Genomic DNA, 26212 nt, shown 5'->3' with positions numbered 1-26212 from the left:
CATATATGAAGTCAATATTAAAAAAACTTTGTACATAGCAGCAACAGACAGTAACTGTTTTAGAGGTACCATTTGTAACACAAATATTTTTTTAAAAATATGTTTCTTTACAAACTAAAGATCTAATTCAATCTAAATCAATATCCCAACAAGACCTTTGGCCAGCTTATTTTAAACTTCATATGGAAATACAAGAAAAGTCAAGAAAACTTGAAGAAGGACCCATGTAGGATTTGGGAGATTTCATTCAATGGCAGAAAAGCCAACAAAGGAGTATGTTCCAGAAACTACACACATATGATAAAGCTGATCCTACAAGGTAGTGGGAAAGGATAGTCTTTTCAGTACATGGTGTTGAGACACCTAGATGTACATATGGTTGGTGGGAAATACCAACTTTGATATCCTTATCTAATGGCACACACAAAAGTCAATTTTTAGCTGTATGGCAGATAAATGAGCATGAAAAAAAAATTTATAGAAGACCATACATGGGCATATCCTGTGACGCCCTTGTTAGAAAAAGGTATTATAAATAATAAATTAAAATGCCCTGAACGCACAGAGACTGACCAGACCTGCCTGTGAGTGTCTGAGTGTCTCTTGCAGAGGCACACGTCGGCAGTGGCCTGCCATGGGGACGGGCGCTGACTGCAGCAGACGGGGGTCACCCGGCGTGTGGCACAAGCCCTCTTGGAGGAGGTCGTCACGAGCCCCACCATAGGGCTGCCCAGCAGATGACCCACAAACTGCAGAACAATTATACCAAAGAAATACTCACACTGTTAGGAAAGTTCTAGCACCCACAACAGATTCCCCACCTGGGGATCCGGCAAAGGGACTGAGAAGCCCCAGAGAGTTTGACTTTGGAGGACAGTGGGAGACTGAGCCAGACTTGCTCGTGAGTGGCCAAACAATGCACCTATCAACAGAAAACTGGATGAAAGATTTACTGAGCATCGCTCTGCAAATCAGAACAAGATGCAGTTTCCCCCACAGTCAACCTCTCCCATCAGGAAGCTTCCATAATTCTCTTATCCTTCTCCATCAGAGGGCTGGCAGACTGAAAACCACAATCACAGAAAGCTAAACTAAACTGATCACATGGACCACAGCCTTGTCTAACTCAATAAAACCATGAGTTATGCCATGTGGGGCCACCCAAGCCCTACATGGTGTCGTGGGTGGGTCACGTGGAGAGTTCTAAAAAACATGGTCCACTGGAGAGGGGAATGGCAAACCACTTCAGTGTTCTCGCCTTGAGAACCCCATGAACAGTATGAAAAGGCAAAAAGACAGGGCTGAAAGATGAACTCCCCAGGTCGGTAGGTGCCCAATATGCTACTGGAGATCAGTGGAAAAATAACTCCAGAAAGAATGAAGAGACGGAGCCAAAGCGAAAAGAACACCTAGTTGTGGATGTGACTGGTGATGGAAGTAAAGTCCAATAATGTGAAGAACAATACTGCATAGGAAGCTGGAATGTCAGGTCCATGAATCAAGGCAAATCAGAGGTGGTCAAACAGGAGATGGCAAGAGTGAACTTTGGCATTTTAGGAATCAGTGAACTAAAATGGACTGGAAGGGGCAAATTTAATTCAGATGAACATTGTATCTTCTACTGAGGGCAAGAATTCCTTAGAAGAAATGGAGTAGCCATCATAGTCAACAAAAACGACAGAATGATCTCTGTTCATTTCCAAGGTAAACCATTCAACAACACGGTAATCCAAGTCTATGCCCCAACCAGTAATGCTGAAGAAGCTGAAGCTGAACAGTTCTATGATGACCTACAAGACCTTCTAGAACTAACATCCCAAAAATATGCCCTTTTCATTACAGGAGACTGGAATGCAAAAGTAGGAAGTCAAGAAATACCTGGAGTAACAAGCAAGTTTGGCCTTGGAGCACTGAAGAATTGATGCGTGAGAACTGGACCATAAATAAGCCTGAGCACCGAAGAATTGATGCTTTTGAACTGTGGTGTTGGAGAGAACTCTTGAGTGTCCTTTGGACTGCAAGGAGATCCAACCAGTCAATCCTAAAGGAAATCTGTCCTGAATATTCACTGGAGGGACTGATGCTGAAGCTGAAACTCCAATACTTTGGCCACCTGATGCAAAGAACTGACTCACTGGAAAAGACCCTGATGCTGGGAAAGATTGAGGGCAGGAGGAGAAGGGGATGACAGAGGATGAGATGGTTGGATGGCATCACCAACTCGATGGACATGAGTATGAACAAGCTTCAAGAGCTGGTGATGGACAGGAAGGCCTGGTGTTCTGCAGTCTATGGGGTCACAAAGAGTAGGACATGACTGAACGACTGATCTGAACTGAACATAAAGGAAAAACTCACCTGGAAATACATGGAAAATAAGAACTTCTACTTTATCAAAGGAAATCATTATGTTTGGTAGTACTTAGAAGGTACTTAAATGGTCAACTGAGTGTTAAAGCCACAGTAGGGTACTGCCATACATTCGCCTTCAGAACAGTCAAGACTGAACAGTCCAAACTCACTGAGAAGAGAGACCCTGCGGGGCAGCGACACCTCTCACGGGCCTCTGGTGGGAGTGTAAACTGCCTCAGGGACTGGAAAATGTCTGACAGCACACACTGATGCTGAAACATAAGACACTGCGAGGCACAACGCTGGCCCTCCTAGAATATGATGTACCAAGAGAAACGCGCTCGTCCACATGAGGAGGTATATAGGAATACTCATGGCAGCATGAACTGTAACAGCCCCAGACTGTAATATTGGAAAGCATATACAAATTGGAGCATATTCATAAAATAGAACACAGATCAACAAACTATGACCTGTAGGCCAAACATGACCTGTAATAGTCTATGAGCTAAGAAATGGTTTTTACAATTTGTAAAAGGTAGTTAAGTAAAGAATAATGCAACAGGTAACTATATGTGATCTGCAAGGTGTAAAATATTTACTATCTGGCCTTTCACAGAAAAAGTTTGCCAACCTCTGAAAACTACATAGAAATGAAAATTAATCAACTATGGAAATTCTCAAAAATATGGATGAATTTCACAAACATAATATTGAGAAAAAGACGTCAGACACTGACCCACCTTTTCATAATCTTCTGCAGTAAAATCTCTGTCTCTCTGAAGTATTTCATGAAGTCTTGCCTTTACACGTTGCTGACAACTGCTCAAAGAATCACTATCACTATCCAAAAGGCCATTCATGTTTGCACTTTTCACCATCTGAACAAGAATGGGTGTAAGTTCTCCTTCTAGAGCTAACAGACCCTAAACACATTAAATAAAAGCCAAAAGAGATTTAAGAATTAGTATGCAAAACAGAAGGCATCTTAATTACTATTTTGTTACATGCAGAATTTCACAGGGTATATGCTTACTGTTATAACAAACTTTATTAACACAAATTGTCATGGTCATTTCAGGGTTTTAGTCTGAAGTCTTGAATTTAGAATATTAAAATATTACCTCAGTAAAAATCTTTTAAAATGCTATATCAGATGAAAATTTTAATAATTCTAAAAACATTTATTTATACCTTTGCAAAAGCAGCTGCAGTCATCTGAACTCGTCCTTCATCAGAGGCATATATTTTAAGGTCATGTCGGTAGGTACTATGTAATCTAAGTAAACCACAACCAGGAAATCCTGCATAATCTCCTGAAAATAAATCCTCAAATCACTTAAGCTATATTTTTATCTCACTGTATTTCTATACTTAATAACATCTGAAAATGAGGATATGGAAAGACGATGTATGAATCTGACTCAAGTAAAGAAACGCCAAGATTTACCTTGACCTCCAGGATACATACACCTGAAAGCTCTTCCGAGTTCTTCAGCCTGGACCCTGCCTGCAGGGGTTAGTTCTCCTCCCCACTTTAGAACCAGAAGCAAGGACGGCTCTTCTCGTCGGCTGTCTAAGATACATGTGAATGGATAGAGCAAATGTCAAGTTTTCTTCTTTTAAACAGATACATTTCATGATTATTTTTTTCTTTTTGTCTCTTCTGCAGTGGAATGCGGGCCTTATGTAGATTAATTTGTTCCTTAAACATATTTATCCTTTGTAGGCTGTTGCTTCTACTAGGAATACCACTTGCTTCACTTAAAATCTTACTAAAATTTCAAAATCTCTCCCATACTCTAGAAAGAAGGCTCTTGCCCAGTTTTCTGAAAGGAAACCTCTCCCTTCCCTGCTCTCAAAATGGTATGAGGGCCAACGGCATTAGCAGGATGTTTTTAGTTGTACTAGATATGCTAGGTTAAGAGCTCCCTGATGACAGGTTCAGAGTTTGTCTTTGCAGTGCTGTCACACAAAAGGTAATTTTATCTGAAGGGAAGAAGATATATACATTTTTATGATTAGTAACCAGTGATTTGTATAACTTTTAAGAAGATATGAGACAACAGAGCTTAATATTTATTATAATTTACACTTACGAGTGAGATATACAATAAAATATAGCCAAGAACAACTTTTTAAATTTGGAGTGGTAGAATCTGTATGTTCCAGAACAAAGTATTTTCTCAGACACAGAGGACGTCTGAGTTTCTATCCTAAATTTTGACCTACTCTTTATTATGTCCTAAGATCTGTGTTGGGCTCCAGAAACAAAGGTCATTTTATTCTTATAAAGGTCATTTTAAAAGTAGCACAAAAAACACTAAAGAATTTAATGATTCACTAAAAGTGATAGAAAATCATCCTTTACCCTGGGGCTAGTCAGTAATTGTACATGCAAGCCAAGATTCACTTATAATAAAGACAATTAATTGACTTTTAATTATAGTTATTTATGGAATGCTTTTGATATAAACATCAAAATATAGAAAATTAATCTGCATTGTTACTAATCATGCAGTGTGACAGGAGAGCAATATACAAACTTTCAGAATAAAGATCAACAGAGTCAAATTTCTGCTTGCATTTAATCTTTACTTTAAGTTTTGCTCCTATAAATAGTGGGCCACTGTGAATATCCCTATAGAAGATCTTTCTCTAAAGATCTGACTATCCCATTGGGATAGATTCTTTTAAGTATAATTAAGGTCAAAGTATATGAAAAATTTTTGAACTTTCCCCTGCAACCCACCCTCCAGCCGCACCACGCAACGTGCAGGATCTCAGGTCGCCGACCAGGGATGGAAGCCACGCCACCTACAGCAGAAGCGCGGAGGCTTAACCCCTGGACCACCAGGGAAGTCTCACGAAGTTTTTGGTATGTACTGCCAAATTACTTTTCAAAGAGTTATTGTCAATTTACAGTCCTACCAGTGGATAAAATTCTGTCACACTGCATTTTCATCAGCATTCCTTATTACCATTTGAAAAAAGAATAAAATAAGAAAACACTCTGCCAGTGTGACAGGCAAGACTGACTATTATTACTATTGTACTGGGCATCTCCATTTCTCCATAAAATGGCGCCCCAACCCTTGACCATTTTTCTTTTGAAAAGTAAATGAACTTATGGATTTTTGTGCTCACTGCTCTTAGGAGACTCATTTTAAATGCTTATTCTGATTTATTGAGTGGAAAAAAATATCTGCTTTAGAAACATGGTGATGGTGTATTTTTTCAAATATTCTTTTCCTACTTCTTGAGTTTTCTTCCTTTTTACCCTGTATGGGTTAGGGACCCATTAAATAAAAAAGAACAAAAGAGCACTCCTAAGCAGTTTTTAAAATAATAAAAGGTATCCTTTACCTAAAGGAGAAAAGGTAAAAGACCTTTTATTTTAAGGATAGAAAACACAGTTACCAAAGCTGTACATTATTCTTCCTCTATTCAGCATGCCAACCCCTGAACTATCTGACAGAAGATTAAAAAGGTAGTCAACAATGAGTAGCAAGTTCCTACACAGAATTAGAAACTAATAGGCATTAATAGTGACATACCCTCTTCTTCACTAGACGTCTTAGGACAACCATGAGGGAGATATGTTAACTGGACCTTACGATTTATGCCAGAAAAATGGCCATACCTGAAAAATAAAATGGCAAATACAACAGAGAATATTTAATAAGCACGCAATACAACCTCCTAAAGAAAAACTAAAATCTAGCTTGTTTTTAAAAATTAAAATAATGACTTTTTAAAAAATTTTGAGTGGTCAAAGAAATAAATCTTGTAAAAGGAATATTGGTGGCACCAATTTCACCTGATTAAAACATAATGTGAAGTTATTTTTCATTTAAACAGCACTGAGTCTATGGTTAACGTAACAATGTGGTCTTCATCCTATGTAGTACTTCACCGACAATCCAAATGTGATGTTCTCTTTTGATGGTCTCATCAAAATTAATACCATTATAAAACAGAACCTTCAATGTAATGATCTCTTTTCTCACTGGTAAAAATAAAAACTTAGTAGACTTTCACTAATTTCACCTGATTTACAGCGAGAAAAAGAAAAATAGATCAAACTGTGAAGGAAATTAACATGAAAAGTCACACATATTAAAAAAAAAAAAGCACTATAAGTAGTTATCAAAATTAAAGGTTTCAAAAAGATACTTACATCTCTAACACAGTCTTAAGTTGTTCAAGTTTTGATTTGTTTTCTTCAATTTCAGAATCATTATTTTGTCCAAGTTCCATAAGAAGTTGTCGTGCAATATCCAGCACTTCCTGTAAAAGGAATAAAGAACTGAATTTTTATGTAATTTTGCCATTAGTAGTTTAAAACCCAACAAGAAAGCAAATGCACTTGCCTGTAATTGTTTTGGTTTTTTGAGTTTTAATTTTCCAGATTTATATCCATCACACTTTTCAAAGAGATCAAAGAATCTTATGAAAGAGACAGAATACTGTTAGGCATTTGCAATAATATTATCTCTATAGAACAAGTAGCTATAATAAAACATAGATAAGGGACTAAGGTAATAGTAACAAATAACAGACTTGGGGTCTATGGACTTCACACACGGAGTGCCCTCTTTCACTCTACAGTTTTACTCTTTTATTTGATTGATAAAACAATATTTTCCTAAACCATATTAAACTAATAATCACTAGATTAACTGAATAAAGTAATAAACTTCCATTCTACTAATTTTCATCTTTACAACACTAAATAAGAGCTAAGTCAGGATGATGACCATTTATGGATATATTGCTACAGTAATTTTCTGATACTGATACACACAATTTAAGATGGATTTTGTTTTGATTTTATTTTTTCCAGTGGTTTAAATATTACTGGTCAAGAAATAGTGGCAGTCTTTCCTCATGATGTATTAATCAAAATAGATAAGCACCCATCAGAAATCTTGAATTATCACATCCTGTGAATTAAATTATTCCCCTTTAAACATACTTTTGATGCCTCACTTCCATTTTCATTTTTTGCTTTGGTGTTCGATCCCCATGACGAATGACGGCTATGACACATCTAAGTTCCATCCTTAAGTTAAAAAAAAAACAACATTCTCAATTTTCTAACAAAGATTTGTGTTATATAACTAAGATTAATACATCTAATTTTTTATCTGGAACTATCTTTTACCACTTTAAGATAACGTTCCCATTAAGAACAGCGCTTGTAACAACTAGCTTTAATTTTATGAAGTCGATCCTAAAAAGATTTTAAGAGGCTGGAGTGGAGTAATATCAAATTATATAATACTTGCTTCTCCAGAGATGACTATACTAACTTTGGATACAAGCAAATGGACTATAATTCCCTAACTTCATTAATTACCTGCCTAGTGTGGTAGATCATTATACAGAGAGATTTCATTAAATTAAACAAAATAAAGCTGCTATATTTATTTTGCCCACGTAAGAAGAAAAGTATTTCAAACTTAAATTACTGGAAGATAAAAGTGTCTTAGTAAGAATGAAAGAAGGTGAAAGTGAAAGTCCCTCAGTGGTGTCTGACTTTTTGCGACTCCATGGAATTCTCCAGGTCAGAATACTGGAATGGGTATCCTTTCCCTTCTCCAGGGGATCTTCCCAACCCACGTCTCCCACGTTGCAGGCGGATTTTTTACCAGCTGAGCCACAAGGGAGGGTTTAAACTACCATTTTTCAAATTATGAGACACAGAACACAACTCTCTAGAGTAAGTTACCCGAAAATATATTTTGTATTAAATAAGTTTGGAAATCTTCTGCCCCAATCAGGAATCCTCAGAATATTTAACATGCTAGCATAAAGCTCTAGCTCACATGAATAACAAGTGAATTTCAGGTAGTAAATTTCCCTAGAAATTTTATAAAACACTTTGGCAATACTGGTCTAATTAATTTACTTCAAATATAACTGTATTTTTCCTTTACATGCTGAGAGCACGAAAACTGTAAACCACTGACCATGAGCCTTTAAGTAATATATCTCCTGGCACCTCCTTTATTCTTATGGCTTAATTCAACAGTTCTATAATCATCCAAAATTTTTTCGGAATTTTAACAACAGAAAAGATCTTTAGTCTAAATGCATGTGTGAGTGCTCAGTTGGCCGTGTGCAACTCTTCATGACTCTATGGACCGGTGCCTACTAGGTTCCTCTGTCCCTGGGATTCTCCAGGCCAGAATACTGGCTGCTGCTGCTGCTAAGTCGCTTCAGTCGTGTCCGACTCTGTGCGACCCCGCAGATGGCAGCCCACCAAGCTCCCCGTCCCTGGGATTCTGCAGGCAAGAATACTGGAGTGGGTTGCCATTTCCTCCTCCAGGGAATCTTCTCGATCAGGGGATCCGACTCCAGGGATCCTGCATCTCCTTGCATTGGCAGGAGGATTCTTTACCACTGAATCACCTGGGAAACTCCTTCATTCTAAGTAGCCCATGGAATCCTCGGGCCTGGTGCACTGGGATGACCCAGAGGGCTGGGATGGAGAGGGAGGTGGGAGGGGGTTCAGGATGGGGAACACACGTACACCCATGGCGGATTCAAGTCAAGGTATGGCAAAACCAATACAATGCTGTAAAGTAAAATAAATAAATAATTTAAGTAAATAAATAAATAGCCCATGTAAAAGCACTTACTATTTTTCCATTTGGAAAGTGAATCATATGAAAATATACAAAGTAAAGAATTTAATATTATTCAGATATGTAATCTTCACTGTGATAGCACAGGCCAACAGGAAAACATAAGGAATTTCTAAATGAAAATATTCAAACTTACATAGTTCCAGATGTAGTTGGTACAATCGGGATATCTTCAGCTTCTAAGGGTATTGACCAGGGGATATGAAATTGTGGAGCAAGCTCTCGCATTACAATATTCCTTCAAGACAAAAATAGAAATCTTAAACTAGTTCATTTTAAGACAAACCTGGGTGTTAATGACAAAAGAAAATCATAGAAGTTAAAAATCAAACTATCTAGTAGTTATGTGAATGCAGTACATAAAAAGTAAACTAAGAAAAAAATCAGCCCTGATCAAGCAAAATTAGATCAGCAGCACTAAACTGATATACAGAACACAGTGATGGGATATCATGAATTTAGAATTTACTTCTTTACTTTTTAAAAATATAAATCACATTGCTTTCAATGCAGGAGACCTGGGTTTGATCCCTGGGTTGGGAAGACCCCCTGGAGAAGGTAACAGCTAGCCACTCCAGTATTCTGGCCTGGAGAATTCCATGGACAGAGGAGCCTGGCAGGCTGGTCTATGGGTCCCAACTGAGTGACTTTCCCTTTCATGTCACTATAGCTGCCTATTTACTTCCATAGATTCTAAAATCCAAGATTATCTCTGTGGACACTGAGTATTTCTTACTAGCTTTTATTGATCACCTATAAAGCTATTTTAAATGCCATTGTTCATTTTTAACACACTTCCATCACAGTTTGCTAAAAAGGTTAACAATCAAAATTTTACGTAATTACGGGACATTTTTTGTTTTGTTTAAATTTAGCATTTATTCATGCTAAAATTTAACTGAGCCCCCCTAAATTTTACTTTAAGGGTAAGTTCACAAACCTTTGAAATATACTATAATTGTTGACTCCAATGATTAAGATATATTTTATAGTGTAAGTTTTTATGGCTCTGACATAAGTATTTTGTCGTATACACTTTGAAGTGGTTAAAAACAGTCCTTGTCAGGACTTCCCTGACGTGGGTTTGATCCCTGGTCTGGTGACTACCCCGCCAGCGCAGCTAAGCCTGCGTGCCCGGCTACTGAGCCTGTGTGCCCAGAGCCTCTGCTCTGCATCGGAGAAGCCACCAGTGAGAGCCCTGTGCAGAACCGCAAAGAGGAGCCCCGCCTGCCTTAACTAAAGAAAGCGTGCACACAGCAATGAAGAGCCAGCGCAGCCAGAAATAAAACAAACAAATAATGTTACAAGTTGTCTTTCAAGTCTTCTAAATCAAGATGTATGAAAATAAGCCAAAGAATAGAAAAATGGCATTTCTGTATGCAATAATTTCTTTTATGTTCACTTGATAATCTCATGAGATTATTTTGAGTAACATATGCTTGTAGAAAGTCAAATCAAGATTTCTAAATTCCAATTATTTCTATTTTACTCTTGTTACTTATTTCACAAATGTTAATTCTGTACCATTAAATACTATAATTACCTCACAAAAACTTGAGAAATAAGGTAATCTAATAAATCAGCCATTTTGATGAATGATCAGCCATCACTGTGTAAATCATTACTATATAGCATTTCTAAATCTTTAAGGTTAAATACCTTTAAAAGTTTACACTGTTCATAAATTAAATTGTCTTACATAACCCAAAGTGTAATTCAGGAATTGGGGATATCATTTTACGAACACTGATTTTTTACTCTAGAGTACTTATAAAGCCCTGATCACTTGATGTTTACAATTATTTAGTTTCTGAATAATGAGTATGCACTAACTATAACAAAAGTAAAGAGGAAGAAATATAAAGAAAAAAATCTTACCCAAGTATTTTTGCACAATCATCATAATACTTCATGGAATTTTTCACAAAACTGAAGCCATTGACATCACAGACATAGGACTGTCCATTGGCCCGTAGCAAGTCAAAGCCACAAACTGTTTGCTATTTAAAATAAATTATACACTTTAAAATTCCATTTAATTAAGACTGAGTTTTTCAGTCTTATTAGAATACAAATTTTATAAGCGCCCTTTACTTCAGAGTAAGTAAAAAACAAGGAAGCTACTTATTTGTAACTTGAATACTCTAAAATATATAGCACATGTCACATGATTATTTAAATTTTTCCTATGAAGTAAATGTAGAACAATAATGCTTAAGAGACTAGAGAGGCCAAGAACTCAAGAAGGTTTTCAATTAATGTTTAATTAAAAAACAAAAGTAAAAAATTTTTAAAGGCTTTGATAAATTTTATGCTAGCAGAAATTCTAACAATTAAAAAACACACACACACACAAAAAAAACCCAAAAAGAAAAAAAAAAGAGGAGAAATCTTTGAAGACACAGCCCAGAAGAAATGTCCAATTATTCTCATGAATCTTTTAAACTCTGACAACTACACACTTGTGAGCTCCTGAAACAAATTTACTTTATTTGGGAGATAACAGTTAGAAAAGCATAAATTTCCTGCTTAGGCTCTAGGAATTTTCTGATCTTCTAGGTTTTATGTTCAAACCATTATGTATATGTATAACACGATTTTAAGTCATGGCTTTTGGAATCCTGGCATTACAAAGTTAAAACAGTTCATATAAAAACCAATTAATATAAAGCTATTAAAACATACTTCAGGTTAAGATTCTTTCCATGAGAGACTTCAAATTATTAAGACACAAAAAACTTATTATTTAATAACTAGCAATATATACTAGTTTTAAGTTATATATCCAAGACAACGCTTCAACAAAGTAAAGTTTATCCTCTATGAGATGTAAGTTGTACTACTTCTGTTTTACTCTTTACTGCACAGGATATCAAACCCCAATAATACAGACTGAGAGAACAAGTCAAATATCTAAGTAAAAAGTTTTCTTTAAAAAGTGTATTAGAAAAAATAATAAAATAAAAAGTGTATTAGTAGTTTTCATGAACATATTTTACTATATTTAACAGGCCAAATGATCAACTGTGAAGGCTAGAAGAATTCTTTTTTAAAAAAAAAAAAATCATGTATCAATTCTATGAGTAAATACTTATAACCAGTTCTGTTACAGGAGTATATTAAAAAAATACTCCTATAACTACCATTTCAGTTGTTTTCTTCTATAACTGTAATTTCTGAATAAACTCAGTATCCTTCTACATAATGAAGAAAGAATAAGAAGGAAAGGCCTTCATTTATTATATATTCTTATTAATGGCACTACAAGAATCCTTTGTAAAGTTAAAAAAAAAAACTATTCAGATATACTATTTCATTTTCTCTACTTATCTTTCCTATTATAAGCCCAAACAACATCTCTTTCACTCAAAAAAGAAAATTCAAATTTTTACAAGAGTCTACATGACCTGCATAACATCTTACCTTAAAAGCAAGGCAGACTTTCCAAGCAATTAATTTCTCTCGTGCATTGAGAATAACAGGGTATCTCACTTCTTTTCCTTCACTATCTCGTTCCACCTTGCCATCAAGTGCAGGAGATTTTCGAGCTTCAGCATGGGCGTAGTCTGGACCCACTGTATAAACCTTTCAGAAATGTTAAAATATATACATTACTTTAAAAAGATATATATGTAAATATATAACAGCAAGCAACAAATTCAAATAAAAAATACCTCTGTTTCCAGGCAGAATTTTTTGACACATCTTTCTATTTTACATGTTAAAATTTTCAACATTGGAAGAGGTTATAAGTAATTAAACAGCAAAACTGGTAAAATGAGGATCTGTTCTCGCTAAAAAATATTTATACTGAACATTATAAGGGACTAAGAGAATGCATAATGCTGTGATCCTTCTCAAACTGTTTAACAAAAGAGAGGTATAAATAACTAAAAAATTATAGAAGAAAGTAACTGCCAAAATAAAGATCTAAGCATGGAAGGAAGATTTATAAGAGCAGCAAGAATTCAAAAGCAGACAAGAGAGGGAAAGGCACTCTAAGCAAAGCTAATAAACGAAAAGGGCAGAGGAATGAAACAGCATGACATACTCAGGTGAGAGTTTGTTATTTGCTATGGTTTCTACTGTATGAAATAAGGTTTGTAGTACAGAGGGCAGGCCATGAAGTATCTTGTATGCCAGCCTTAAAAATCTGATTAATTACCTTGTGGTCAATGAGGATCCACAAGAGAATTTTTAAGAGGAGACTCATGATTCAGTTTATACCTAGGAAAGAACTCTCTATTAGACTCAGAGAAGCAAAAGGCAAGGAAAAAGGGAAAGATACACTCAACTAAATGCAGAGTTCCACAGAATACCAAGGAAAGATAAGAAGGCCTTCTTAAATAAACAATGCACAGAAACAGAGAGAAACAACAGAATGGGAAAGACTGGAGGCCTCTCGAATACAACTGGAGATATCAAGGGAACATTTCATGCAAGGATGTAAACATGAAAGGACAGAAAGCCTAAGAACCTAACAGAAGAAGAGATTAAGAAGAGGCAAGAATACATAGAACAACAATACAAAAAAGGTCTTAATGACCCGGATAACCATGATGGTGGGGTCACTCACCTAGAGCCAGATATCCTGCAGCGTGAAGTCAAGTGGGCCTTAGGAAACATTATTATGAACAAAGCTAGTGGAGGTGATGGAATTCCAGCACAGCTATTTTAAATCCTAAAAGATGATGCTGTTAAAGTGCTATACTCAGTATGTCAGTAAATTTGGTAAACTTCAGCAGTGGCCACAGGACTGAAAACAGGTCAGTTTTCATTCTAATCCCAAAGAAGTGCAATGCCAAAGAATGTCTGAACTACCCACACAACCGCATTCATTTCACATGCAAGCAAAGTGAAAGTTGCTCGGTCGTGTCTGACTCTTTGAGACCCCAGGGACTATTTAGTCCATGGTATTCTCCAGGCCAGAATACTGAAGTAGGTTGCTTTTCCCTTCTCCAGGGGATCTTCCCAACCCAGGGAACGAACCCAGGTTTCCCACATTATAGGTGGACTCTTTACCAGCTGAGACATAAGGGAAGCCAAAGAAAACTGGAGTGGGTAGCCTATCCTTTCTCCAGCGGATCTTCCTGACCCAGGAATCGAACTGGGGTCTCCTTCATTGCAGGCATATTCTTTACCAACTAAGCTATCAGGGAAGTCCATATGCTAGCAAGGTAACACTTAAAATATTGTCACCCTGATTATTTCACTTATATGCAGAGTACATCATTCAGAATTCTGGGCTGGATGAATCACAAGCTGGAATCAAGATTGCTGAGAGAAATTTCAACAACCTTAGATATGCAGATAACACCACTCTAACAGAAGAGTTGACTCATTGGAAAAGACCCTGATGCTGGGAGGGATTGGGGGCAGAAGGAGAAGGGGACGACAGAGGATGAGATGGCTGGATGGCATCACCAACTCGATGGACGTGAGTTTGAGTAAACTCCGGGAGCTGGTGATGGACAGGGAGGCCTGGCGTGCTGCGATTCATGGGGTCACAAAGAGTCAGACACGACTGAGCAACTGAACTGAACTGATCAGGAGAAAGTGAAGCGGAACTAAAGAGCCTCTTGATGAAAGTGAAAGAAGAAAAGTGAAACAGCTGGCTGAAAACTTAACATTCAGAAAACTAAGATCATGGCATCCAATCCCATCACTTCATGGCAAATAGAAGGGGGAAAATGTGGAAACAGCGAGAGACTTTATTTTCTTGGGCTCCAAAATCACTGTGGACAGTGACAGCAACCATGAAATTAAAGATGCTTGCTCCTTGCAAAAAAAGCTACGACAAACCTAGACAGCGTATTAAAGAGTAGAGACATCAATTTGCTGACAAGGGTCCATGTAGTCAAAACTATGGTTTTTCCAGGAGCCATGTATGGATGTGAGAGTTGGCTATAAAGAAGGCTGCATGCTGAAGAATTGAGAGTCCCTTGGACAGCAAGGAGATCAAACCAGTCCATCCTAAATGAAATCAGTCCTGCATATTCATTTGAGGACTGATGCTGAAGCTGAAACACCAATACTTCGGCCACCTACTGCAAAGAACTGACTCATTAGAAAACACCCTGATGCTGGGAAAGACTGAAGGCAAATGTAGAAGGGAGCAGCAGAATATGAGATGGTTACGTAGTATCACCAACTCAATGGACATGAATTTGAGCAAATTCCCGGAAACAGTAAAGGACAGAGGAGACTGGTGTGCTGCAGTCCATAGTGTCGCTAAGAGTTGGACACAACTTAGAGACTGAACAAGTTAGACAGAGTGGCTAAAGGTAAAGCAATTAAGACCTTATTTGTCACCAACAGAAATCACACCTATTTTTTGGAATCACATTACAGTTGTCAAAGCTCTCTAAACATTTTTTACACTGACTGATGCTTAGAAACTGTGGTGGTTAGACTCTAACCCACTATATTTTGGATTGATTTTTAAATATTTTGATTAACTTTATTTCAGTAAAATTTGTCTCCACTGTAATCCTGTGTGGTTTACTTTAAGCACTGAAGAATATTATTCTATAAAAAGGATCCATAGGTTTAGATTGCCAAAGACATTCATAATGTAAATAAATTAAGAATACCTAGTTATAAAGAAAGAGAGCCAAAATAGAGGTCAGAGATAGCTAATTAAATGGACTTCCCGGATGGCTCAGCAGTAAAGTGTCTGCCTGCCATGCAGGAGACCTGTGTTCAATCCCTGGGTCAAGAATATCCCCTGGAGAAGGAAATGGCAACCCACTCCAGTACTCTTGCCTGGAAAACCCCACTGACAGAAGTGCCTGGCAGGCTACAGTCCATGGAGTTGCAGAAGAGCCAGACACGACTTAGCAACTATATAACAACAAAAACAGCAACTATTGTAAACTCTTTTTCTGATATCACTGGCAAACTCAAAATATAAACTTAAAATATACTTTATCAATCCTACCTTAACATCAGTACCATCTGTAGGCATAAACTCTTCATATATATAGGAGCCTGTTTTTCGTACATTGCTTTCTGGGGAGTAAACACTACTTCTACTGCCAATCTGAAAAGAAAAGAAGCCTATCAATGTAAAAACCAAATTATTTTCCTCTTTTTATAAAATCTTCTCTTTTACCATTTATTTCTATCATTGATATTCCAAAAATTTTTTTAGTCTACAAATATTTAACAACACGTTATGCAGTTGACACTATATTATTTCCTGCTATAACTTAAATAGCATAAAAATACAATGAACACTTAGAACAGTGTTTCGAAGATTCAACCATATTGCTGCAGGTAACTCTGCTTTGTCACTACTACAGAATTTTCCTCTGTATAATATTCAGTAATTCATTCATTTGCCTATAGTATATATCTAGGCAGGCTGTTGTCTAAGATTTAGCTAGTAAAGAAATGTTGCTTCGAACTTTCTTTTAAATATTCCTGGGACAAGTATGTGCAGGAGTATTCTGTGGCATATACTCAAAGTGAAACCACTAGTGACAGAATATGCTCACATTCAACCTACAAAATAATGCCAAAATCTTTTAAAAACCATTTTTAATTAGAGTCTCTCCAGCAATGTGTAGGTATTCCCACTGATGTACAATCATCTATAACTCGGTATTGTCAGACCTAATATTTGCCATCCTAATGGACATAGAACAAGTACCTCAGTGTGTTCTTGCTTTGCATTTCCACGATTGCTTACATGTGCACTTTTAATACTGACATACTGCTAAGCTATATTTTAGAAGAAATATTGCGATAACAACGTCTGGGCTTATGCTCGTTTTCCAGCTACCTCAATCTTTTTGATCTTGCTGATTCAAAAAGTAACTTAATGTCATTATCTTTTAGACTCGATTTACACTTTTTTTTATTATGGGTGCAATTTTGAGCATACTTTTAAAAGATCACTGGTATTATTTTTTCTAGGAACTATTCATTTGTAGGCCATTTTTCTAAAAAAATGCTGATCTTTACCTGAAATTCTCATATGACAGATTCATAAATGGAAGGTAGAAAGATCAAATAACTTTCTTGGTATTTTGTACGTAAATTTAATAACTAAAATGATGCCTTTTTTTCTCTAACAAATGATGACATCAAGTTTATGAATTTATCTCTCAATGATACATTCTTAAACATAGTTTTATTAAATACTTGATTACTTTTAGTAAAGTTTATGCAACAATGTATAAAGAACAGTAGTCACTAGGCTAACAAATACTTGATTACTTTTAGTAAAGTTTATGCAACAATGTATAAAGAACAGTAGTCACTAGGCTAACCTTTCGAAAAAGTCTTTGACTTCCACCACCAGCCGAGGTTGGATAATAAATGTAAACATTGTGATCTTCTGCACTGACTGGCTTTTCTACAAAAGGCTTTTGGAAAACTTCCCCATTTACCTCTACATGATCTTCGCCTTCAATCAGATTGCATTCTATAAATCAAACATAGTATCAAGAAAAGTTACAAACGGCTTAGTACCTAGATATAATATAACCACAGTATTATTATTATTGAGGACTTCTTCACTAAACAGAGGTTACAAAGAAACCTAACTGTGGATGATGTACTGGTTTTATTGTGGTTGGCTGGGTCTTCGGTGCCCCACAGGGGCTTTCTCTAACTGCAGCCAGCAGGGCCTCCTCTCAGCTGGCGATGCACAGGCTTCTGCCTGCAGTGGCTTCTCCTGTGGCAGAGCATGGGCTCTGGGTGTGCGTGCTTCAGCAGCTGCAGTGGTGGGCTCAGGAGTTGCGGCACACACGCTTAGTTGCTCTGTGGCACATGGAACCTTCCCGAACCGGGGATCAAGCCCTTGTCTCCTGCATTGGCAGGGGGATTATTTACCAATGGACTACCAGGGAAGTCCTTGATTTGATTTTAATTAAAAATATTTATGCAAACATATGCCAGCATTTATTATCTATGATGACATAAGAAACTATATTCTTCAAAAATCTAATGGACCTGCTATAATGCTGGTATCTGGGTTTTAATCAAAGTTGCTCTAATGTACAATATGGTCATTAAAATTCCCCAAAATACTGTTATCAAAATATTCAATAGTAAGACAAATAAGCATTTATCTTGCCCTTTTACAGTATGTGTAACTTACATGCTATGCTGTAAATAAGCAGGAAAATGAAGCAAAAGCTTTAAAATATTAATATTTCAAAATTCTTACTCATCAGAAGTTTAGTTGTGCTATACTAGCATGAAGTTTCTAACACTTAATTCAACTGTTATAGACTCGCTTACCCCAATCAATACAAATTTATTAAGTATGTAAAACTTCTTCCTTATGATTCTCAGATATGCCAAACATGGACCCAATGAATATATGATATACACCTCCTGGTTATAGTTAGCCTTCTAGCTCATAATGTCCCATTTTAATTGAAATTTAATTGCCTATTTGGATCATTTAAAAAAATTGAATAGAATGCATAAGTTGTTTAAATTCTACTTAATTATGGAGGAGAGTGGCTCAGAGGTCTTTGTTAAGAGACTTTTAAAACAGTTTGTTTAAAATCTCTTACTCTTACCTTTGGGATTATTTGGGTCACGGTTCAAAATTGCATAACGAGGAAGCAAAATACCTTCAGCTTGAAGAATACTATACACTTCTCTCCTGAAGAAAAAAAGAGAAAACCCTTATTGTTTTTCTAATGTTTCATGATAAGTATATTACTGTTACTATTCATAAAGTGTATTACTACTTTTCTACCTCTAAAAAAGTCATGTATATAGTCTTTCTTTGTAACTAAACAAATGTCATTTAAAATACTGAAGAAATGTATTCTAAGGAAATATTCAGTAATATTAGAATAAAACTGCATGCACAAAACTTTCTGTGGCATATTAAAAGACTAATTTTTAAAACTGGGAATATAAGTGTATAAAAAGAAACAGCTAATTAAAGTTGCTATATCACAGTGACAAAATATCACCTAAAGTATTAAAAATCTTATATTCAAAGAATATTTAATGACACGGAAAAATGTTTATGGTCTTTAAAGAGACTACTGATCCTAATTCTGTAAAATGTGAGTGCATATATGTATTGCTTTCTATGAAAAAATATGGTAGATGTAATGGCAGGGTTAAATTAAATGCCTTTCTTCATTTATTTTCTAAATTTCTCGAAATGAATGCAGACACAGACACACACACACACATATATATGCACTCCCACATACATTCACATTTGTAATATTATAGACATCTATCAATACAAAAACCTTGGAAAAATGTTACAAAATTTCAGATATTAGTAACACTACTAAGAAAGAAAAAAAAATAGAAAAATAAAAAATTTAAGACCTCACATTTTATATAGCATTTTCTTAGATATAATCTCTTACTGTAATGCTAACACAGAATAAAATATTATGCTAGTGAAATTATAAGGGTAGCCATTAATGGCATCAAATAAATGCAATATATGCATTTGTATTTTACAATTTCTCTTAAATATGTATGTTTTTGATCTGTTAAATGAATTGCTAAGATATATAGTAACATATTTCTCAAAATGGTCCCACTTTACCGTAATTTCTTCATCTATAAAACTGGATACAAGTATCTATTACTAAGTATTATTTCCAGGATACCACAAATTTATACATATATATATATAAAAGCATTGGTACTATGCCAGTTTAGGTAGATACTAAATAAATGTTGATTTTCTTCCCTTACTGTAGCCAACTTAACCACTCACCTATCTTGTATGAGATACTGCATATTCAAGTCATTGATTACAAATGGATTCCTGAGTTTGGCATAGGCAACTGCTTTGTCCAGTGGAAATCCTAAGAATACATATTATTAACATATTCTGTACAATCTCAAGTTGACATTTCTAACTTAATCAACTTTAATTTATGCCACATCCCATAAAAGACTAAGTTCATTATGCATATAGCTGTTTTTTGTAAGACAAAATAATAAATACATAAAATTTGATTTATCTTGTACTATTAAATAAATCTTATTTTTTCTTAATTTGATTTGCTGTGCCTTCACAGCAAGTCAGTGGTTATATAACTCCATTTAGAGTACTGATATGTTTAGTTGATGCTTCCAAGTCAGCTGAGAGAAGGTAAGGCTACCTCATATACAAACAGAAATCTATACATAAATAACACAATTGTATTACAATCACCTGGTGTTCTTTTTAAAAAAGTTTATGGGACTCCTCACTAAAGATATTTTGATGCTACACACACAAATTAGCTGATAATTCAAAGAACTGAGGCATCTTTAAAAACAGCAAAAGAAAAAATTAATTTATATTCAACAGACATGCTCTAAATATAAAATATACTGATACTAGGTCAATGTTAACACACCAGAAATTAAGTTCTTAAAATTTCTAGACTTTGGTAAAATTACTAATTACAATGAAAAATAAATCAAAAGGCAGATATAATAAGAGATTTTTTAAAAATCTAAATTATTTTAATGGTTATACTTCACTTTCTGTATTGACACTAAAAGACTCCAATTTTATCCATCAACATGTATGATTAAGAACGGCAGAATACAAGGGAAGTTAACAGAATAAACTAGGGTTCAAATCCTAATTCTATCTTTCATCAGCTGTGTGACCTCCGGCAAGTTTATTTCACATCTCTAAGTCTCCGCTTCCCAGCTATAAAGGAATATTTTAACAGTCTTACCTAGAAAGGTTTTTGGGAAATCAAATAAAATAGTCCATATGAAACATTTATTACAGTATCTGGCATAATAAATATTCAATAAATGTTAACTTATCATTCCCTAAGTAACAATATTTTGATACATTTCTTATCTAAGGAAAAGAGTAACAGCCAGCAGGCACACATAGTATTTAACTACAGTATGCTACAGGGTATCTGTGAAGACACTATTTTGTAGCATTATCAGAATAGTTGAGAGGAAGTGTTAAACTTGAAGTTAAAAAAAAAAAGCTATGGTTAGTTAAAAAAGACTTATTTCTAAATTAATATTTAAATACTCTATACCAAGAATCACTTGGCCATAAATCACAGGCCCTTCCCATTTTATGACTAAGAATTCATCACTTACTGTAAAGATATCACAACGTGTATGGTTTGAAGCCTTCCAACAGAATTCAGGAAATAAGAAACCCCTATATAGTCATTATCCTGCTTTGGCTGCTGTTAAAGAGACAGCATATGGGATATGACCTTAGGTGGTAGCTTGATTTTATAAGTAAATAACTAACTTTTACTTAATATATATGAAGAACCATGTGATGGTAAGGGAAGAACACCTTATCCTCCAGATTAAGCCAACTTTTAAGATTCTCTGAAATGAGTATCTTCAGTCTGTAAAGAAGACCAGGGTTTTGTCTTCTCCATGAAATGATGAAAATCAATATACATATCTCGTCTATGGGAATACAGTTTTGACCTGCTGCATCCCCTTATTGCTAAAGGTGATGCTTTTTAAATATCTAACTACAGTGAAACTTTAACACAGCTGGAGGCCACATAGTTGGCTAACAAAAATGATTTACTGTGAACACATTTATTATATAACTGAGTGCAAGTATTTTAGAGTTCTAAGTGAAAATTCAGATTCTTCGGTTATAAATTTTCAGGTATACACTTAACAACTTTTGATTAGTGCACTTTGTCTGACTCTGCAACCCCATGGACTGTAGCCCACCAGGCTCCTCTGTCCATGGGATTCTCCAGGCCAGAGTACTAAAGTGGGTCGCCATTCCCTTCTCCAGGGTTTCTTCCCAACCCAGGGATCGAACCCGGGTCTCTGGCATTGCAGGCGGATTCTTTACCATCAGAGCCACCAGGGAAGCCCAAAATATATACTTAAGCTTAATTGATATTTCAGTGTGATTTATAGAAAACAGCAAACAAAATAAAAATTCAAATATTATGTTGTTAAGAAATAAAGTATGAGTAAGTATAGGAGGAATGATAGATCATTTTCTGTATGGCAAAACATATTGGTTTATAATACTCAAAAATCAATAATTTATCCCAAGAAACTTAAGAGCTGCAAACAAAGATAAACATTCAAAAGTTCATCACAGCCCTATTTTTAATAGTAAAAACTGGAAACCATCTTACTTTCAGGGTATTAGTTAAGCATGATATATTATATCTGCAGGATGATACATGATCATACCATTGAAAACTAGCTTTTTGACAAATGAGTTAAAAGGAGAAAACTGCTTGATGTAATTAGGTTAAAAATTAAATATAAAATTACATGTACACTATAACATTAAATGTGTTTGTAAAAAATAAACAGAAAAAAGACTGAAAATGTATCAAAATGTTAACATCACTTATCTGTAAGACTAGGTGAGTTTTATTTTTCTATTTTATCTACTAGTTTTATAGTCAGAGAAAATGAAGAGGTTTCCCTCCCTGTTTTTTTAATACCTTTAGAATGAAAAGAAATAAGACAATCACACAAAGGCCAGTTTTCCACTGGTTCATTCAAAATAACATCCTCTTCAAATACTACTACTGTGATATATTTAAATAAGGAGATCCGTTCGAGAATTTCCTTCATTGGTTTGGATTTGGATTTCTTTGCCATGGAACATATTCCAACCACAATCTGCCTTTCCGGAGGCTAAAACAAAAAGAAAGCAAAAATAAGGTTGACTTGATAACATCTCCAAAGTACAGCTATCTTAAATCTCTCTCAGCAGTAGATAAAGCATGCAATGAATCAACAGAAGTGACAAATTAACCAAACAGACATTTTTCAAGATTATACTGTTGTTACAAAAAAATAGGTTTATACAAAGGTCTGGAAAAAACTTTTTTGAGTTTCAGAACACCACTACAATTTTCATTCAGCTTTCAAACTTAAATACTTATTTAACTGGCTCAGGCATTTATTTGCCTTCTTCACACCAAAAAAGAGCAAATAAGGCCTAAAATAAAAAGGACAATGGGAGAGAGGTAAAGAACTCTCTTCCCTAAAATAAGACGCTCTCATTATAAAGCTATGCAGAGTTAAACTACTTTTGTAGATTGAGTTTGAATGTATGTTGATCACCAATGAAAACTTAAAAGGAAATTTTAGAGAAAGCCACAGTGCTAAACAGAGGTGTCTATGCTCTTGACACCCCAATCTTCACACTCAACATTCCTAGTTTACAGTGTTGCCCATCTCTGGCAAAATGCTACAGCTCATTGCTACAGCTCAAATGCCATGATTCAGCCTGAAATTTAAAATGCAGAGTACAGAAACAACTTATGAAGTTCTACAATTATTCAAGATTCATCCTAAGGTCTTTGCATTCAGATATTTTGAGCTTTATCAAATATAAAGCAGTGTCCAGTTTTCCATTTCAGTTCTTCTCTCTTCTGTATTTCATATGACATTATAATCCAGGTTCAAAAGTGTTTCACTAGACTCTCTTATTATATATCTAAAAGTAACACTGGATAATACCTGAATTGTTCTTCTTCATGCTTAGCATTGTTTCTTTATTGCCTCTTCTCACTCATGAAATTTAGAGTTCAAAATTGGTACTGGATTTGATGTTACCAAGATTGTAAATTCTAACCTCCCTAGGATCTGCTTTCACTCTCCGATCAATCAGTTTTATGTTCTTCAGTTCTTTCTTTATCAAAAGGCTTGACACAACTCATTATGATGTTCCTAATGTAGACTTCCCCAGACAACAAGAGTACTCAGCCTAACATCTTTGATATCCTAAAATCAATCTACAACATATCATTTCCTCAAGGTATTGGTCAAATGAACCAAATCAAGTTCCTCAGAAGTAACAACTATGCACCACCAAGTGAACTCTATTTAATTAATACCAGTATTCCAAGAACTATGCTAAACACTGAAGAGTTTACATATATAGAAACCACCTGTCTTCAAGCACTTTGAATCTAACAGGGAACACAGTAATACAGTTCATAATGATAACAGAAGTACAGATGTCAAAGTATGCAAGAACTACCTATGCAAAAACATTCAAGTTCCTCATGGGAAAAAGAGCCAAGGAGAGGGGAAAGAATGAACAACAGGAAATCTGAGGTTTTGAAGAATAACAAATCATTCACAAGGTATCCAAAAAGGAGGAACATTTCAGAGGTCAAGGAGCACTTACACTAGTAAAGAGGCACAAGACAGACGGAGTATGTGGGGAACAATCTGGTATTGCTGCAACATGAAAGGTGGAAGAGCAGACAGGCAAGCGCAGTTCTAGACACAGGAGAAACAAAAGGCCTTCTACGGAAGAAGACTGGACGGGATTTATCAGTGCTATTCTCAACGTGCCCAGATGAACCCTAACAAAGAGCTAAGGGTAGCAGAGGCAGAAGCAACGGCACTTTCCTGTCTAAGTCAGTCAGAGAAGCTCTGCTTTTATTTTTTAGTGGGTAGACTTTTTTACATGAGACTCGAGATGAAAAAGTTTTAGCTGATACGAAGTTTGAAAATCATTGTTTTTTCCCCAGGGGTGAGACGTGGGGTGGGATAGATTTTAAATGGGTGACAGCCTGATTTTGCATTTCAAATATATCGCTGCACCGTGAAAGTTGTTATTAAATAAGTATGACAAAATTTGAAGTCATCTAATAACTATTTTTAGTACATTTTTGCTACTGAAATCAAGGATAATACATTTTTGTTTTAAAATGAAATTATCTTTTCAATTGGGAATAAAAGAAAAACATATTTTAAGTTTGTATTTTAAATCAGATCTGTATGTGTAAAGGGACAAAAATGATGAGCAATAAAAATGTTGAGCTAACCATAGCAAAATAGACATAATAAACGTGTGTTAAAGATTTGGCATGGTTTATACATATACACATACAAATTCCCATAGATACTTGAGGTAGTTTCTCCTAGCTATGCAGTTTAGACTTCTGAATAGTTAATAAATAGGGATATCTTCAGGTAAATAAGCACCACTTGTGTTGACAACACTGCAAACTCAATGAACCGGGTTAAGCTGTCTTCTTTAGGACCTTTAAAGTCCTTTATTCTTGATGTATTTGCTATGTACTTCTACATACAAGGAACTCTTTTGATTTATGGCCCTAATTACTCTTTCTCCTTGTCATCTTTTCTCCCCAGCCCTGCGTTATACTAGGCATATCACTGAAAGACACTAAAATAGTCATTATGAAACAACTTAGAAATGTGACCTCTAATCGTCTTCCTGAAGCACTATAGAGTCAATAGTGTAACTAATGAAACACAGTACGTCTTTTCAGTTTAAAAATTTCCAGCAAAATTCAATGTGGGGAAAAAGAAAGTCTTCCCTTGTTTAAGACAATGGTATCAATTCCCCTTCACAGTGATCAGTAAAAATCTTACTGGTCTTCAAGCAAACACTTACAGACTCATCTTCCTCCTCTTCATCTTCATCTGCATGGTGGAAGAAATGTCGATAATTTCCAGCGTTTATTTCTGTATCTTCAGGTCCAACAAAGAATCTGGGGGCTTCACTCATTTTTATTTCATTTGACATAAATATAATTTAAACGTGCTATGCTAAAGCTGTTTCTACATAAACAGTACCTGAAAAAAGCATTCTCTCTACACTAACTGACACATGGGTCTGTTGCAGCTTGTTTCTGCTTATACAATCACTTGAACGTGTGGTGACAGTTAGTTGGCAAGTGTTCATGTGTTCTCAGATATCATTACTTCATTGCTGATGCAGTTTAAAAGACAAAGATAGTGAGGTTACTTCTTTGGTGAGTTGATGTGGCAATCCTTTTACCTAAAAGGCAATGAAAAAAGTAATTTTGGAGACTGTACTTCAAAAACACTCAAGTAAAAATAACTTTGACATATGTAAAATCATTACCAATAACTTGATTTACAAATGAAAAGACATTTTCTCTCATAAATTTAAGAAATTTATACTCTCATTTTCTATATACATCTTGAATAACTGACAAAGATGATACAAAATAACAAGATTAAAAAAAAAAAGACTACACTAAATTCCTTAAGTCTAAAAATGTCTAATGAATTAAGAGAAAATTACTCAAATTATAACAAAATCATAAAAAGACAAATCTCTCTGGACACAGGTCAGTAATATCTGAAGAGCATGGAAAAGAATAGATGAAATATAATGCAGGCTTAAAAGCGACTGACAACTATACAACAATCTAAAATTACATTATATCAATTTCTAAAAGGCTTCAATTCGTAAAAGTTCAATTTGCAAACAGATTTTTTTG

At 35.3% G+C, this 26212-nt stretch overlaps 1 protein-coding gene across 10 annotated transcripts in view; it reads right to left on the bottom strand.

Moving 5' to 3' along the window:
• PPIP5K2 (diphosphoinositol pentakisphosphate kinase 2) overlaps positions 1-26212 on the bottom strand; it is a 76046-nt gene that overhangs the window by 42630 nt on the left and 7204 nt on the right. For 7 of the 10 annotated variants that reach the window (XM_065920887.1, XM_065921127.1, XM_065921044.1 and 4 more), the window contains exons 2-17: positions 25357-25743; positions 22418-22613; positions 19723-19813; positions 18545-18630; positions 17282-17436; positions 15946-16047; positions 12429-12590; positions 10884-11005; positions 9142-9243; positions 7331-7417; positions 6722-6801; positions 6533-6638; positions 5910-5995; positions 3803-3928; positions 3547-3668; positions 3096-3278 (exon numbers count right to left, since the gene is read on the bottom strand). In XM_065920887.1, the coding sequence (XP_065776959.1) occupies positions 3096-3278; positions 3547-3668; positions 3803-3928; positions 5910-5995; positions 6533-6638; positions 6722-6801; positions 7331-7417; positions 9142-9243; positions 10884-11005; positions 12429-12590; positions 15946-16047; positions 17282-17436; positions 18545-18630; positions 19723-19813; positions 22418-22613; positions 25357-25488 (1938 nt within the window). In that variant the 5' untranslated portion in view covers positions 25489-25743. The remainder of the gene's footprint in view (positions 1-3095; positions 3279-3546; positions 3669-3802; positions 3929-5909; positions 5996-6532; positions 6639-6721; positions 6802-7330; positions 7418-9141; positions 9244-10883; positions 11006-12428; positions 12591-15945; positions 16048-17281; positions 17437-18544; positions 18631-19722; positions 19814-22417; positions 22614-25356; positions 25744-26212) is intronic. The other 3 variants (XM_065920955.1, XM_065921380.1, XM_065921630.1) reach the window with 1 other exon arrangement.

The sequence above is a fragment of the Muntiacus reevesi genome, chromosome 1 (genome assembly GCF_963930625.1).
Source record: "Muntiacus reevesi chromosome 1, mMunRee1.1, whole genome shotgun sequence".
Classification (NCBI taxonomy): Eukaryota; Metazoa; Chordata; class Mammalia; order Artiodactyla; family Cervidae; genus Muntiacus; species Muntiacus reevesi.
This window is presented reverse-complemented; position numbering and strand designations above follow the sequence as displayed.